General features: G+C 40.7%; 1 protein-coding gene across 14 annotated transcripts in view; it reads left to right on the top strand.

The window, feature by feature from the left end:
* Positions 1-16,024, top strand: part of itpr1b (inositol 1,4,5-trisphosphate receptor, type 1b) — an 84,873-nt gene extending 68,849 nt beyond the window's left edge. For 12 of the 14 annotated variants that reach the window (XM_085776377.1, XM_085776373.1, XM_085776374.1 and 9 more), the window contains 9 exons: positions 1,629-1,804; positions 2,338-2,502; positions 2,892-3,081; positions 3,434-3,526; positions 4,516-4,664; positions 5,805-5,970; positions 7,026-7,186; positions 13,040-13,201; positions 14,672-16,024. In XM_085776377.1, coding sequence (XP_085632503.1) covers positions 1,629-1,804; positions 2,338-2,502; positions 2,892-3,081; positions 3,434-3,526; positions 4,516-4,664; positions 5,805-5,970; positions 7,026-7,186; positions 13,040-13,201; positions 14,672-14,758 — 1,349 coding nt within the window. In that variant the 3' untranslated portion in view covers positions 14,759-16,024. The remainder of the gene's footprint in view (positions 1-1,628; positions 1,805-2,337; positions 2,503-2,891; positions 3,082-3,433; positions 3,527-4,515; positions 4,665-5,804; positions 5,971-7,025; positions 7,187-13,039; positions 13,202-14,671) is intronic. The other 2 variants (XM_085776379.1, XM_085776378.1) reach the window with 1 other exon arrangement.
* Positions 16,025-17,192: the final 1,168 nt, after the last annotated feature.

Genomic DNA, 17,192 nt, shown 5'->3' with positions numbered 1-17,192 from the left:
TGGTTTTATTTGAAGACAAACTGTGGTTAGAGACACCTTGAATAACTCCAGGCTGCACACTTACCTCTTGTTTGATGTCAGGTGAGTGTGCATGAGACCAGGTATTGTGAGCTGTGGTCAGTAGTCAAAGGCCCAGAGGCTACTTGAATGCAACAATGCAGCTGTCAGCCAACTGCCTGCTAACAAGATAATGTGCATGTGTGAAGTTGAACAAGCAGCAAAACATCAGGCGCTATGTGGATTTAATTTGGCTGAGTCTCAGTTGTTTGGTGTAAAGGTCAGTGCCTCTATCTCCTACCTGCAGAGTAAGCAGAGATGTGAGAGCGATGAATGGTCTCGGACTGTAGGTGTGTGACGTCCGAGCTGCTGTGTCTAGGTTCGCTGCCAAGTCTGAGCACCCGGGCAGCCTGTTACAACTCAGTACCCAGGACCATCCCTGATGAATTCAGATGGAGCCAAGTGTATTTTTAGCCAACCGGGAGTTATGTAATGAGTACCTGTCATGTGATCTGCACACGGAGAGGGCGATAAGAAGGAGGCCTCACAACGGAGGGCACAGAGACACTGAACGTGGTCTGCTTCGTGCCTCAGAGGAAGGAAATAGATAAATGCATGTGTGTGTGTGTGTTAACACAGTGGAATTAGATTATCTTTAACAAAGTGAATCAGCCTTTCTGCTGCAAGCTGGTGTGGACTTGGCACTGAGCTGTTGCCTGCTGAGCTCACGTTAATTCTTTGCTGACCCACAGTGATTGATGTAAAACACAGCTGACCTACACGGAGGCAACAAGCTCTGCTGATTATGAACATCTGTAAATCTATTGGGTTCATAAGTGAAACGATATTTTTGACTGGGTGACACATGGTGTCAATCGATAAATCAATCACAAGTGGTAGATAAGTCAACTCCAGTGTCTTGACTTGGCCATTTTGCTTGTACTTCACAATAACAATAACAATAACAATAACAAATGTCTTTGTACAATCTGTGTGGGGAAGTCAAAGTTAGAGAAATAAATGAAATTCTGTCTCTCGTATTAAAAAAGTTCTTCTCATACAAATAAAAAAAAAAGCACATTTATCAACATTTAGATATGAGAGGAAGCGTCGCTGATAAGAGCATGCAGGCTAAGCATACTTAAGCTGCAAAGATAGAGCTATGCATTCATGTTGATGTGACTACTCTTTATAAATATGCAAACAAGATAAACAGGAGTAAAGGCATTCAATTTCTTATTGACATTTTCAGTGTATTTTAAATGCTTTAAGTTGTTAAAGTGCACAGTGAAGTCCAAAACACTTCCATTAGGAGAAACGATCTGGAAATTCAGAAACAATGTAGATTCAAAATGACACGCAAAACAAAAACTCACAAACCCTCAAAATAAATGCAACAGGAAAAAAAAAAAAAAAAACCCACACAACACAAAAGCCAATTTTTTGTGCTTATAAACCCAAATAACCAAGGTTCCCATGTCTAATTTTTTTCTGAACTTGCAGCTTGTTTTTCCTCATGGAAGTGTCTAGGGTTATTGCAGTGCATAACTGAACTGTTGACATGCTGGAAAACAGCTGGCTTCATAATTGATGATTATATTGAGCCCTAATGTGACCTCTGTCCTCCTCAGGTACCCTGGAGCCACATCTGTCTGCCCTGCTGTGGATGGCCATGCTGGTGTCTCTGGCTATAGTCATCGTCCTGCCTCAGCCTCATGGCATCCGGGCGCTCATCGCCTCCACCATCCTGCGCCTGATCTTCTCCGTAGGCCTGGAGCCCACGTTGCTTCTACTGGGTGGTTTCAATGTAAGTGCGTCAGTTTGTCGAGAACCCATGTGAAGTGCTACATCCAGATGTGCTCTATTGCTGGTTAACTTGATTTTTTCCTGGCACGGGGTACAGTCATATGCAAAAACATTAACTAAACATTGAATTTACTTATACAGCACTAAGGTGTGAACACTTCAGTGCCCCCCTCCTTTTTCTCTCTTGAAGTGAAACTGACTGGTTTTTAAATGACAGATGTATCCAGCTGTGTGCCGGCTACCCAGCCTGTCTTGTTATGTTTTTTTCCTCTCCCACACGTAACCCTGGACACAGTGAGGTAGCATCATAGCTGCTAATACAAATGTCACTCACAGCTGTGAGGTGTTGATGCATAAGCCAGGGAGATTCCACTCTGTGCTGGTGGTGAACCACATCCACTTTATTTTTAGTATCCTGCACAATGACTATCTTTGAATCTTACCCAAAGACAAAAATACTACGGTTACTACTGATCCTACCAAGTAAGACTTATTCTCTCACTGTGTGTTATCTCTTTGTCCGATGTCCCGCAGTTATGTAACAAGGTCATCTTCCTGATGAGCTTTGTTGGGAACCGAGGAACCTTCACACGAGGCTACACAGCCATGATCATGGACGTGGAGTTCCTGTACCACCTGCTCTACCTGATCATTTGCTCCCTGGGGGTCTTCGTCCACGTCTTCTTTTACAGCTTGCTAGTACGTGAGCATGCGCACACATACAATATCATCTTGAGATTATATACACTTGTACACACATGAGCATTGACACCAAAGGTTTCAGTTCCCTACCAACAATGTCCAGCTTGTTCTGAATAGAAATTAATTTGGTATGGAGGACATTTTTACAGTATCAATTGCACTGACACATGAGATAAAACTGGTATTTAAAGGCCATTTGATTGTTTATAAAGATGCACGTGTCCCATACCAAATCAAGGACATTTAAATAAAGGAACAGATCTAAAAAAAAAGTCTAGCCTTTGTTTTACCAGGTGTTCACATTTACACACACACACACACACACACACTTCTCTCTCTAATGCTCATGTTCTCCAAACACATCTCTGAATCCTTCCCCTTTCCAGCTCTTTGATCTGGTCTACCGAGAAGAGACCTTGCTCAACGTAATAAAGAGTGTGACCCGCAATGGCCGCTCCATTGTCCTGACGGCTGTGCTGGCTCTTATCCTCGTCTACCTCTTCTCTATTGTTGGTTACATCTTCTTCAAAGACGATTTCATTTTGGCCGTCGACAGAATACCCAACAAAACACTCGGTATGTTGACATTCATTACTGAGGTGAACGTAAATTACTTGCCCTGTCTTGACCCAAACAGTCATGCGACTGAAACATGTGCAGTGTTTTTTTTTTTCTGCAGTACAAAAACACACACACGCACAAGCTGGATGTGGATGTCTGAAATTAAGTCAATAGGAGGCTGAAGAATACAAGATGTGTGTGTCCTGTTATGATTATGTTCACCTTGCTTGTAGCATCACCCACAAGCTGTCCGTGTAAAGGACGTCATTGCTAATATGCACCGTGAAAAAATAAATGCTTCTCTCCCAAAGGTGAAACATGTGCAGATTGTTCAGTTGCGTAATGTTTTGTGTTCCCATTTGATCAGAGCATGGAGCCAGTATGGTGGGAGAGCTCTTCTCTGGTGGAGTGTGCCAGAAAGAAAATAGAGAGAACTGCACAGCGGAGACCGTGATGGATGGTAGGTTAACAAAAGTGAAAGTGAGTGTGTGTGTGTGTGTGTGTGTGTGTGTTTGTGTCTGACTAGGGTGGAGTTAAGGCGACGGGTCGATGGGTTCTTTTAAGTTTGAGTCCACATGTTGAAGCATGTCCCACATGTTTGTGTGCTTGTTAGTGTCTGTGTATGGGCCTATGAGTGACTGAGTATGTAAAGGTCTTTATGTCTTCACAGACATATGACTCAGCCAGAGGAGATTCATCCCACTGAGCTGTAAATCTGGCCGGCCGGCCGGCTGGTCATGGGATTAGGTCAGGCTGGGCCAGTTTGGGGTTTGGTGGGAAGCTGACCGAAACACTGCAGGTTTAGATCTCTTGTGTGTGTCTCAGGAGGCCAAGCCTAAGACCTGATGTAGAGGCCCAGTGTTAAAAGGTCAAGGTTTAATTACCATCAGGTACAAGCAGGTCGTTGGGTCCACTCTGTGATGGCGCTGGGGCGGGCGCTGGAGGGTGGGAGAGCCTCCAACAACAACCAACGAGTTCTTGCAAACTGACTGACCTTGTTGGGAAAAGCCCCCAATCAAGGATGAACATAAGCGCCACCCTAAAATTGATCAACCAACCATGTCGAATCCTGCCTGACCTCGTCTCGGCTTCCTTATCCATCACCGCCAGGCCGGCTAATTATGGTCATCTGGTGACTTGTTACTGTGAGGATGGTTTTGAGAAATTTGTCAGCCTTGTTATGTTCTAAAATGGGGCTGATTTAGTCAACCAATCACATGTAATAGAGTATGAAATGAGGATTCAAGGGTGTTTGGTAGTATATTAGATCTTCAATTTGGGGTGTAGCTGTTTTCTCAGTAGCCTGGTTTCTATAAAGTTAAATTTAAAAGCATGATGATCGGCTGATAGTGTAGCAGTGCAACTGACTGATCAGACAAAGCTTTGCATTCAGCCTACACAGGAAATGACTGAATGACTGAATCTGACACTATTTCAACGTCTCTGTAGCTTCCATTGCCGTCCAGCCATCAGCGGTGGTGATCGAGGACAAGGAGCGGGCATGTGACTCCTTGCTCATGTGCATTGTCACAGTATTGAGTCACGGCCTCAGGAGTGGAGGAGGTGTCGGGGACGTTCTGCGGAAACCGTCCAAAGAGGTATGAAGGATAGGGGTGCAAAGGTTTAGAGGTTTAGATCAGATAAAAACCCAGTATCACAAAATGTAGAAAAACAAAAAAAACAAATCGTAACAAACTTTTGGAGGTCTCGCCAAACTCTCTTGCACTGAAAACAGCAAAATGCGATAGACACCAAGATGTTTACTCAGTCCCCCTCCCACCCAGATAAAAATTAAATTAGATTAAATTAAATTAAAGTGAATGGAGAAAAGTGATGTGAGATCTAATAAAGCCCTTTTTTCATTAATGGGCCCATGAGGGGATCACCATAATGTGTATTTGATTTTCTCTAACTTCAAAAGGTAATAACATATTTGCCCCAATCAGGAAAAAATAGAATCGTTGGCAAGTCCCTTATCAGATGAATGTGGTGCCAAGTAAGGAGAGGGAGCAGCGAGGGCCTTGGTGTAACTGAGGTGGCTGTATGTCACAGAGAAATACAATGGGCTGGCAGGTCAGAGGGGACACACAGGACTTGCAGTGGACTTCCATAACCCCAAACATGCCAGAAAAAGTATTACTGGTGCTTATCCTGGATGAAGACAAGCTACTGCAACATGGGTTAGATTTGCAGCTTGACCCATAGAATCGGGGCATGACTCATAAACCTTATATAAACCTCAGTTAGCTTAGCATTCATGTGGATTCTCTGTGTTGTTTTCAGCCGTGTCGGGTTGTGTTTAACACACGGTGACTTGGCCTTTGCCTTGCATGCAAAGATGGCTTTATGAGTCACTAAAATGTGTTATCCAGTGACGGTAGTGAAATGAGATATGAATGGGCTCCATATTTACATAGACTGTTGATGAATTAGATACTTTACTATTTTAAAAATCTGATATCGTTTTTTGCTTGGAAAAAAAATGAAATCGTAGTTAAAAAAAACATTAATAGATGAATGCTATTACTGTACTATTATCACTGACTTAATATTTAGTGACACTGATAACTAGCTAATTAAGTCAATCTGATTTGAATTCGAGGGGAAAAGCAAACTTCTAAACAGTCAGTGGGTGTTATTGCGTCAGTTAATTTTGGTGAAGGTTCATTCTGGCTTCAGCTTACGAGCTCATGTTCCTCATGTTCTTGCTCATTTTTCCGTTCATTTGTCATCAACAGGAGCCGCTTTTTGCAGCCAGAGTGATCTACGATCTACTCTTCTTCTTCATGGTCATCATCATCGTCCTCAACCTCATCTTTGGTGTCATCATTGACACGTTTGCTGACCTGAGGAGTGAGAAGCAGAAGAAAGAGGAAATCCTCAAAACTACGTGTTTTATTTGCGGTGAGAGATTAAATAGAGATGCATCAGATCCAGTGCTGAGTCAAAATCCAACTTTTTGTCTGGCCATTTGAATGTTGTCTTGTCTTTTCTATTTTTTTGTTTTTTTACAATGTTGTGTAGTCAGCAGTTTAGGACCAGTTCTATTGTTTGTGAACAATATAGGTACAGTATGTGAGTCATGACCTTTGACACATCTTTTCCTGTCCTTTTCCTATCATCTCTGTTAAGTAGTCGTACTCCCTTCTTAGAATTAAACACAGCGGAAATGTCTCGCAGTTCTATCTTAGTCAAGCTGCACTCGATACTTGACGCACCACTGTACATTAGAGCTGCAGTACAGTCAGCAGGTGTGAATGTCGAGGCTTGCAGAAGATGGCGAAACCGAGACAAATAAAGAGAGTGGTCTTGTCACTGTGCCGGCTCTTGTATGAGCGTGTGACTGCTGTGATGCAGCTTCGCATCAGAGCTCTGCAAAAATGGGGGCTGTTTTTCTGGGTAGTATAAACAATGAAACGCCTCCTCTTCCCAGAATGAATGTTTAGTCACGGCAGGTGCTGCTGTGGAGGAGGAGTGTTTCTTCCTGTTGCCATGTGGGTCTTGACCATGTTAGACAGCATGCTCAACTCAAAACACCGGCTTCACCCATCGCTGAGCGCTCACTTATTAATGTTACATGTGAAACGTGAACAATCGCTGGTTAGTTGTTGATATTTTTACTGCTCCGCGTTGAGCAACCACATCAAGGGTTATTTTTCTCTTTGGCAGATAGTGTGTGAGAATGAGTACTGATTGCAGTGATTTGAGGTGATAAACAAAAGGTGGACATTTTTAGTAAATCCATTTCTGACATTTGTGTCTGTCCGTTCTCTTGTGACCCCATTTCCTCTTGCTTTTTCAGTTAGTCATCCTCATTTAGGTCACAAGAGGTATTATATCAGGTTGCAACACAACGTGTATTTCTTCATTCTTCCAAAGAAATGAGAACACCCTGCTAATTCTGTGTGTGTGTACGTGTATGTGCGTGTATGTATGGGATTGTACTGTTTTTTCCCCAGGTTTGGAGAGAGACAAGTTTGACAATAAGACAGTCACATTTGAAGAGCACATTAAAGTCGAACACAACATGTGGCACTACCTGTGCTTCATAGTCCTGGTGAAGGTCAAGGATTCGACAGAGTACACTGGCCCGGAGAGCTACGTGGCAGAAATGATCAGGGTAAGGATGTTGTCTTGAACGTGCAATTTGCTTTTTAAACTCTTCAAACGTGCAGCACACAAGCAAATCTTTTACAACAAACTTATGATTTTTGTCTAAATCTTATTATAGGTAAACTGAGAGAAAGACAACACACAAATACACTTGATTTATACAAATCCACAATCCAGTAGTGTGTTTTTTTTTTTTTTTTTTTTTTTACACCTTCTTCTACTTCTCCTTTTTTCACCTTATCTGCCCCAGCGTACCAGGACTGCATTATGTAATCCCTGCCTCTGTGACCTTGATTCCCTCCAAAGTATTATCACATCAGTCAGCTTTGAGAATGGGGAATTAACATTCAAAAAGAGTCTGCCACCGGCATAAAATGTGTTAATCCTCTAAAGCAGCCATGCCTTTTTTTTTTTAATCATTAAACACACACAAACACACGCACACATAAATCTTACCCTGTGAATCACCTCATGGTAGGTGGACATGCGCCAAAAAATAGGTAACTTGTTGAAAGAAAAAATGTGTTTCAAAAAGTTCAGTGCACGCTGGTTTCAATAAGATTTGGTATTACAAATACTAAACGAGAGCAACATACCAGTTACACACATACGCGTTCAATCCTGGTTTGACTTTTTCACTGTACGTCACAACTAAGTGAACTGGACCATCTCTGGGGGAAATTAGCCATTAAAAAGATATGAACCATGCAGAAACTTTCATTGTTTTGATTGTTGAATCACATTGCAGGCTGTGAGCAATTAGGAAGCTTTTTTAACTGCCAAAGGAAAGCCCCTTCTTCTGAAGTGGTTGCTTCCCTGACGCACTTGCGCTGCTGCTGTCAGTTTCTGACACAGTTTCTCATTAGGTGCCATTCAAGCCCACTTCACTGCCTTGATCTGCTGCTGCAGTCAGTCTTGTGAGGAACCACCTGATTCGAGATTAACCCCCATTGTCTCCCCCATTAACCTTGCACCCTGCTGAGCCAAAATGAGTTTGTCAAGGAGGCGTTCTGAGCTGCAGACTTTGCAAGCAGACTGAGCAGGGAAGGCACTCATGGTGCGAAAGACCCCAGTGACCCATCAGCTGACCCAGTCATCCTTAACATTAACTCTCAGCTTCACATGCAAGTGTTTGATGCGGTGGGCCTCCGTGTCGTGTTGTCTGGAGTTGTGCACAAAGATTTCAGTGTTCACAGAGTTTTGCCCCACTCCCTTATTAATTATATCACTCATGAAGTAATAGGAATATATTTTTTCATCACTTTTTTCCCCCAAAATTTTTTAATTATATTTATTAATTAGGATTTTTTTTTTTTTTATCAATTTCGCTTTATTAGACACTAAGAGTGAAGAAACAGGCACCAAAAACAGAGAAGCCGCAGTTATAGATTTTACAGATTTTTAAAAGCTCTCGATGTAACCAAATGAAAGTATAGCTAATTGTAAATTAAAAACTTAATGACAAAAACTTAATATACTTTGTACTTTCTGCCCATCAAGACAAATATTTAGCATTTCTGATTTAATGTAGTGGTGTTTGATCCACTTGATCCATCCTGCTTTTTTTTCCTGTATTATATCCTGTAACATTGTTCATTTTGTGGTATTTGACTCACTGAACTTAAATTTATCTACAAGTCTTTTTTTTAAAGGCAGACTATTTGTAGGGTAGCAGTGCGTGAGTGCTTTTAGTTATAACACCATGACTTAAAAAGCATGATTTGCACATCCAATTTCCTCAGTCTGTGCTGCCTCGTTCCCACCGTGTTTCGATTTTTTTGATGCTGCAATAACATGAAATAAGCAACAGGACAGAAGGGGGTGTAGAAGTCAGACTACTCTGACAATGACTGGGACTGACGTCAATGGTGGAGGGCTCTGGGTGAAATGTCATGTCTAAGAAGAAAATAGATGTTTGTTGGCTCATCATCGTAGTTGCCCAGATTCTTACTGAGTCCGACAGTGAAAGATGCAGCAGCTGTCGCTGAGCCATTTCAAAACACCTGTAGACACATTTAAAACAGCCAGTATCTGATTCTGCCGAAAAATGCTTAAACAATATCTGCCTGTGTCGGTTCAGATGCGTGATATTTTTTTGGCAAGTATTTTGCATATTTGTCGAATGAGGGGGCTGTCAGCTTGTCAGGTGGCTTGTGGCATGACTGTGACGTTTTCTGTTGCTGTTTTAACCACAGAGCATCCTGTTTCTCTGTCATGGCCCGTGCGGTTTTAATAATGAAAAATGTACTTCCGTCATTTCCATTGAACCAGCGTGATGTAGAGACTCTTAAGTCATGGCTGCACTTCTCAGTTTACTGGAAGTGCTATCATTTGTAAACACTGGGGATGGAAATAGGGCAGGGCTGCTGGTGATAAAATCGTCAAACAAACACACGTGTGCTTTTGGCCGGCAGACAGGATCCAAAATGGGGAAATGACCCATGTGACATTTAGTTGATATTGTATTTGACAACATATGAGCAGAACTGGTCAAATAAAATATTTTGTTTTGTAATTTACAGCATTGTCACATGTTGACATGTAAAGAATATAAAGATTATTATATGAGTGAAGCTGGAGCTGTGTTCAGAGACTGTGTGTGTGTGTGTTGGGGGAGGAGGCAGGTGAAGTAGGTAAACACAGCCTCTGTCTCTTTGCATTCAGGAAGCGGAACTTGCTCACAACAGTGCTCTAGTCCTTTCAGAATGAGTAAATACTGCTCATTAGCTTAGTGTGTGTGATTCCCCTCGGGCTACCGTCTGACCCAGGACTGGTTTGTGGTTTGGACAGCCACCTCGCTCGCCCATATGTCTCCAAATCAACCACTGAAACCTCGGGACTTTTCCAGCCCAGTTCTTCAGCACTGCACTGTTTTGAGACGGTGATCTCAGCAGCTGCACAGCGTTTCTCCCTTTTCATTCATGCTGCATCAGTACTGATGGTTTTGCCCATTTAGGTCACATGGCAGTGGCACTAGTGTGTGCAATGTGTGTAGGTTGTTGAGAGTTAAATATGTAATACCAGTCAGAGGTTCCATGTTTGTATTGAAATTTCAGCCCTTAAATGGTTCAAAGGGAAGTGACAAACAGCAATTGGTAAAGAGAAAAAAATAAAAAGAACAAAAAAAAAGTTCAGGTCCACAAAAACTGAAAACAATGTAAATTCTAGAGAAATTGGGACTTCTTTTTTTTTCGTGCTGCTGCGGAAGTAAATGAAGGCTTGGAAAATTAACACAAATAAATTCCTTCACGTGCACAAATGTTCGTTATTAATGTTCAAGTTTCTCTCTGCGTAAAGGCAACGCATTATTGGGACGGTACTGTACCGCAGGAAGTAGGACTGTGTGTTACTGGTAGTGTAGGTGTGTGCTCACATGACTTTGGCTGATTTGGGAGTTGGTTTGTTCAGGCAGCAACACAATAACAACGGTATGTGTTGGTTAAGTGCTGGACGGGATGAAAGTGTGAAGGAATGTGGCAGCGTGACCCTCAGCAATATTTTAACACAAGCTCTGGGGCAGGTTTCGTGTCTCTGTCAATGTCGTATGTTCACACCCACACTGACTGTAACACAGTGTCTTAACAAATAGATTTTTTAAATGCCACTAATTTTTCCTTAAGGTTGTAATCCATTCAGTCATGGTTAATCGGATCTCCTTAATACTACAAGTCCCAGAATTCAGAGGACAGCAAATGTGATAAGGAGCTACTTTGCCAGACACACATCAGGAATGCAACTGATGTGTTTTTAGTTACTGCACAGCAAAAAAAAAAAAAACTCGTATTGTGTAAATGAGGAAATCAAATGACTTTTTTTTTTTATACACAATTACACTAATGTCTGTGCTAAATACATTCATTTACTGTGACTGTACACAATTGAAGCTGCTTGGCTTAGCTAATTGAATGCATTTTATTTTGCACTGGCATTGACAATAACTTGTTACAGCTTTGCCACAGTGATGCGGGGGTGGACAGTAAACATTCGATACATGTTGCATCTTTCTTATGAATAATATATAATCATAAATAGGCATAATTACATCATGTAATTTACTGAAGTTCCTCTACAGACATGTTTTCATCCATGTAAAAAGAATAAGCTCTGATTATATGTTGTTTTATCATGATTTTCCTACATAAAACCTGATAAAAACTGGAACTTGAAGCACATTTCTGCTTGTATCCATCCTCCTGGGAAATTCTGGATCAGGCTTTTTGTCCAGGTAACAGGTGAAGGGCCAGAGAGTATCAAGATGGTTACTTAAGGAAACACCAATAAGACTGTTTTAGCCTTTGTTCTGCTCCAAAATCAGCAACTAGCAGATATAATCAGACTGTTTAGGTTGTTTCTCAGCTTATAACTAGCAGTTGCCAACTCAGCAGCTGTGCCAATGTAAACTCTGGCTCACAGTACTGAAAAGGTTTCGGTAACTGGTATAAAAGCAGCGTGTATCTCGATGATGTGCAATAAAGGTCTGACACAGACTCAGATGAGGAGTCTGAGACCAGAAGAGTTAGCTTAGTTAGCACATTTTTCTGTTCGCGTGCACCCGCCAGCGGCTGACACATTGTTAGGGGCTGTGCTAACACCATTTCTCACTGTCTGCACTGTGAAGGTTTCTGGTTTATTTTTTCTCCCCCATCCCCACAGGTTGACGTAGGTACATAACGTATGAAACCCTGGCTGTCTCAATCTGTTTTTATGAGACTGTCATGTGGAAATACACCGTCATGACGTGGACAGTTTATTTCACTCATGTTATGTCTGGTAGTATGAGAAACGTCATATATACGTGTTAACAATTCAAATTACTGTAAAAATGTCAAAAATATGCATATGATTTTATGGAAATCCTGAGAGTTGTATTTGCTTCTTTTGTTTTTCTTAATTGTTTTATAAAACATACATAGAAACTCCAACGTATATGAGTAATCACTTTACACACCTCACTGTTAATAGATAATTTCATCAGTTTACTCCATGAACTGCATCATTTAACATATTTGTGCCCACACATCAGCCCACAATGTGTCAAATAATGGGTTCAGATTGGCAAACAGTGTATCAAAGAATCTATTCTTGAAATACCTTTTGGGAGACAACTCCTTTCATTCTGACGCTACAACAGTTCGTTACTTCAGAAACATGAAAGAACCCATAAGATATATTATGCTTTCAGTCTTAGTGTTTCTTGACACCGGTGTGCCACCAGTTTGTGTCAGGAAGATGTTTTTGATAGTAACTTCTTCTTAGGTGAAATCACTGCCACAGTCAGTTCAACGGTGTGTGAACTACAGTGTAACCCGCCGCCCTGCTGCTCCTCTGAGTCATTGTCAGTGGCTCTCAGCAGCACTCGTGTTTTTTTTTTTTTTTGTAGTTTATCAAATGAGAAAGTTTCCCTGCTTTGGTTTACACATTTTTTAAAAAGTTTGTCACTTCTGACATGTGCACGGTGAGACTATACGTGACCGAAACGTATCACCGATAAGTAAACAGCCTGTTGCAAGCCATTTCAAGAATGCCCTCATAGCCCATGTGATTCTAATATGGAAAGTCCCTCATGATTAGTTTGATTCCGCTTTTATAGTAGGCTTCAAATCATTGCACGTAGCCAAAGAAACAAAATAGGGCTTGTGATGAAAAACACAAATCAAATCAAGCTTGGCAGTCATACACACTTGGTGCTGTTTGTGTTTTTTAATGTGTGAAGCAAGATAAAGACTGGTTTATTTTAGAAATTATATTTAGAACAAAAAAAAATGAAAGCAGATTCAAGAAAGTGCCAAAATGGATGTAATAAATCAGTTTAATTGTGTTTTGATGTGCTGGTCATAATCATCCAGATTCTCTTTACCAGGAACACAACTTGGACTGGTTCCCAAGGATGCGGGCCATGTCTCTGGTAAGCAGCGATGCAGACGGGGAGCAGAACGAGATCAGAAACCTGCAGGAGAAACTGGAGTCCACCATGAAATTGGTGTCCAACCTCTCGGGCCAGCTGACCGAGCTCAAAGAACAGGTTGGTTGAACTGTAGTGAAAACGCTGACAGAGGCACAGACTTTGAAGGCTCTGACTTCATCACGGAGAAACCATGAAAAGCATGTGAGGTTTCTCTGTAGATGTGGACAGCGAGCGTTGCTCGAGGTTTGTTTGTTTGCCGCTCATTGCCCTTTAGATGCAGAGCTTCCTAAATGCAAAAGGTGGTGAGTCATAGTTTGCAACACAGCTCATGAGGCAGTCAGACAGATTTTATTTTCATCATTGAGCAACAAGCTATCTTTGGTTTCTATCGACTTATTTATTGACTTTTTGACTAAGATTGAAGTTTTTCTTTATGTTATCTAGTTATTGAGTTAGTTTACTAGATAAAGTCTTTTGCAATATTTATGGGAGAACCTCATAGAATTTCCCTTAAAATAATTATTTGTGATCAGACTTAAGTGAAGACCATTTCTGTAGTGATTAAACTCCAATTTAAGTGCTTCTACATTATGTAAGAATACGTTCTACTGATGTTGCATCTAACAGCAGTCTTGTGCAGAAAACTTGCACAATTGCTGAAATCCAGTGTTTCTAGTAAACACAATTGTAAAAATGTCTTTTACCCTTGAAATGAGAACTATTTGTGAGGAAGTGAATGTTGCCAAGACATTTTGACCCAGACAATGGGGGTGGAGGATTATTGTGTTCCTGAAAGCTGCAGCTAAGGGCATCGTAACATTTCACATTTCACCCCAAAGTCAACGTTTGTATCATTTATTTTATTTAGAACTGATACCAAAACGGATGCTGTTAATTCATTTGAACTGCCTACTTTTCCAGGAGGAAATATCATTCAGAGTAAAGCTCAAGTAGGGACACTGTGCTGCAAGTCATTTCTGTTTTGCGTCATTCCCAAGTAAATTGGCTAAATTAGAAAATTGCAGTGTATAAAATACCAGCATTCTGTTCCTGAGTTTAAATTCTCAACCCAATATGTTTTAATGATATTTGTCTCTAATACATGCCTCTACGCAGAATTATATCTCCTACAACACTCATTACAAGACCACTTGGTCTTCTCACTTTTAATGTTGTTGTGTTTCAGTGTCGAGGTGCAAATTGCAACATTATGTTAATTAAAGTTGATTCTTCGCAGAAAACCCGTTCTTGTTCCTGTCGGTATAAAGGTTAACACCTGTGTTATGACTCATGTGCTTTGCTTGATCTCTGAAATTTCTTTAGACTGAGTTTCAGTATTAGTAGCATGTATTCTGTTGCTTTCGTCAGAAGACGCACTAACGTGAGCGCCTGGGCCGGCAGGATTTCAGAAGAAGCTGTTTCAGTTCAGCAGCGTGCAGCGCTTGTGCAGCATTTGTTAGTTTCTGTAAAGTAATACGAAAGAATGAATCGATGAAGATTATACAGAGCAGCATCGTTTGTCAACAGAGGTGCGATGTGGAGTGATTTTTTTCCATTTTTAAAAGAAATCTCTTGTGTGGTCTTCAGATGACAGAACAGAGGAAGCAGAAGCAGCGGATTGGCCTGTTGGGACACCCTCAGCACATGAACGTCAACCCCCAGCAGCCTGCGTAGGGTCAACTAACGTGGCTCTGAAGCAGTTCAGCATCGACTGTGTCCGGACAGTGTGTGCAGTCGCTCAGAGGCTGCACAACACGTATACTTTACTGAGTGTGCGTTTAACTTGTAACGGTAGGGAAACACTGTAACATAGGTAGTCATAAGACGATGTGTAGCTCTATCCCACGCACATGTTACTCCAAACGGTAACATTCACCCACCTCATTCTGTTCAGCTCAGTTGGAAATTGTGCCAAACGTTTTCTATGTAGAAATAAATTGGATTTCTCAACATATGGCCTTTACTGGTTGAACTTGAAACATGATGGGGCTGACTGGACAGGAGGAAATACACCCATTTGTTTGTCCATTGTTTATATTAATTTAATGTTTTCTATTTATATTTCTGGCATAATGGGCAGTATTAAATGTCTTATTTTTGTATGTTGTGCAACATATTAACTTAAATATGCAACCTCATTGGTGTGTGGATTTAAGTTCCATCAGTAATGTCTTACTTAAAAGCGTGGGCCAACATTTTTGTTTGTACTTTACCGTCACTGGATAAAAAAAATAGGGAGTTTCTGGTTGTCTTTACTTACGCAAATATAGAGAAAATATTTAATAAGCTGGCCTTCACAGTTTTACTTTTTCTTTTGTTTGTGCATATTTATTGAGTGTCAACTGCACTTGATAGAGATAGTATATTGTGTGAAGGCAATATATGCAGATAGTTTCCTTTCACCTGTGTAAATCCAGTGCTGTCATATCTCAGTGCTAACTTATTTTATGATAATTTTGCTGTCTTATTTAATTTGGTTCTAAAGGACATTAAGAATGTTTGTACTGTGCGTCAAATAACACTGTATAATTTCACTCATGCTTTTACGATTTGCTCAGGAGTTGCATAACTTTTACTTTAACAAACATCATTAGCATAATTTGTCATAATTTGCAGCAAACATGTTCCATTTGTGCCTGTTGTCCCCATTTTAAAATCTAATACACCTTTGCTTTGCTGCTTGTGCAGAGTCACTAACTTTTCTGCTCATGTTCACTGAAATGGTTTAGTAGGTTTTCATGCTACTACTAGATTTTCTCTTTTTCTTTTTTGACAATTGTGTACATAAAGTTTGTTGCTTTCCTTTGCTTTTGTATAGAAATTGAGTTGGAGAAAAAAATGTTACTCAAAATGAATGTTAAGATTAATTAAAAATCTAAGCACTGTCAATTTGTATATTAAAGTAGAATTATTTATTAAAATTGATGTAATTATACTTTACTTGTGCTGTGTTTGTTTATTGTTGATGTATTTCTGTTAATACTGGTGTAGTACCGTTTTCAGTTCATATTGCTATATAAGCAAGTAAAATTCATCTGATAATTGACATTAAATATAAGAATAGATCTCTTTTATGTATGAACACATAAGGAAAGTCAGGTTCAGTGTGCATACTGTACGTTACTTTCAGTTCCAAGTTAGAGGTTTCAAGTATTGACAATGTAGGCTATGGTAGGCAAGCCTAATAGACTCCTCTTACTTTTCCCAGTGTTTTCTTGTTGAAAAATTAAACTAGGTTGTACCCTGTGTCTGACGGCTTTCAGAGAAATGATCTGGGAAACATGTCAACAAATGTCTGCAATTCATCTTACATTAGCCCTATTTATATATAAATTATAATAACAATAATTGTACTTTTTGTCGTTTTGTTTTATTCATTCATTCATTTTCTATAACAATTATCCTGCACTAGGGTCAAGGGTGAGCTGGAGCCCATCTCAGCTGACTTTTATTTTGGTATTAATAAATACAAAACTTAAATTTTGAATAAAAGACTTTCATGGAATAGCATATAGATTTTTTTTTTTGGTAGTTCAGGTTGGAGAAAGAAATTTCAGATGCAGATATCATGGCCTGCACCGCAGGCCTGCAACACCTGTTATCCAAGTTTAGGTTTTCATAGGCTACATTCATATCATATTCATCAATCAGATATCTATTTTCAAAGGAAGACCATACGGAGTCAGTTTCTTGGATCTGCAATAACGCCCTCACTGTGAGTTTTTCCTCTGAATTCTTTCACACAAAGAGAGAGATGTGGCAGAGGCAGCGGTTTTATTTCATCCACCGCCTTATCGCTATCTGGAACAAGTGTTGACAGGGAGCTCTTTCCCGCTCCCTCGCTTCCGGCCTGGCTCTCTCGGTTGTTTTCAAGCTGTTTCTATCTATAGGCTCTCTCTGGCTGCTTCGGGATGTCGGCGGGTGGAACCGAAGGACCAGTCGGCCACTCTCGTTTGTCTGCGCGCGTGACGTCACCGACAGGGATCTGCAGCAGCCGCGGCTCCGTCTCTCCGACCATGAGGAGCTCAACGTGACATCCCGTTCGGTACAGGCGAGCTTAACGGCATCAGAGCGGCAGCCGGTAGAAAAAAGAAAAAAGAAAAAAAAC

This window comes from Trachurus japonicus, chromosome 5 (genome assembly GCF_045865225.1).
Source record: "Trachurus japonicus isolate A0001 chromosome 5, Traja_1.0".
In the NCBI taxonomy this organism is placed as follows: Eukaryota; Metazoa; Chordata; class Actinopteri; order Carangiformes; family Carangidae; genus Trachurus; species Trachurus japonicus.
This window is presented reverse-complemented; position numbering and strand designations above follow the sequence as displayed.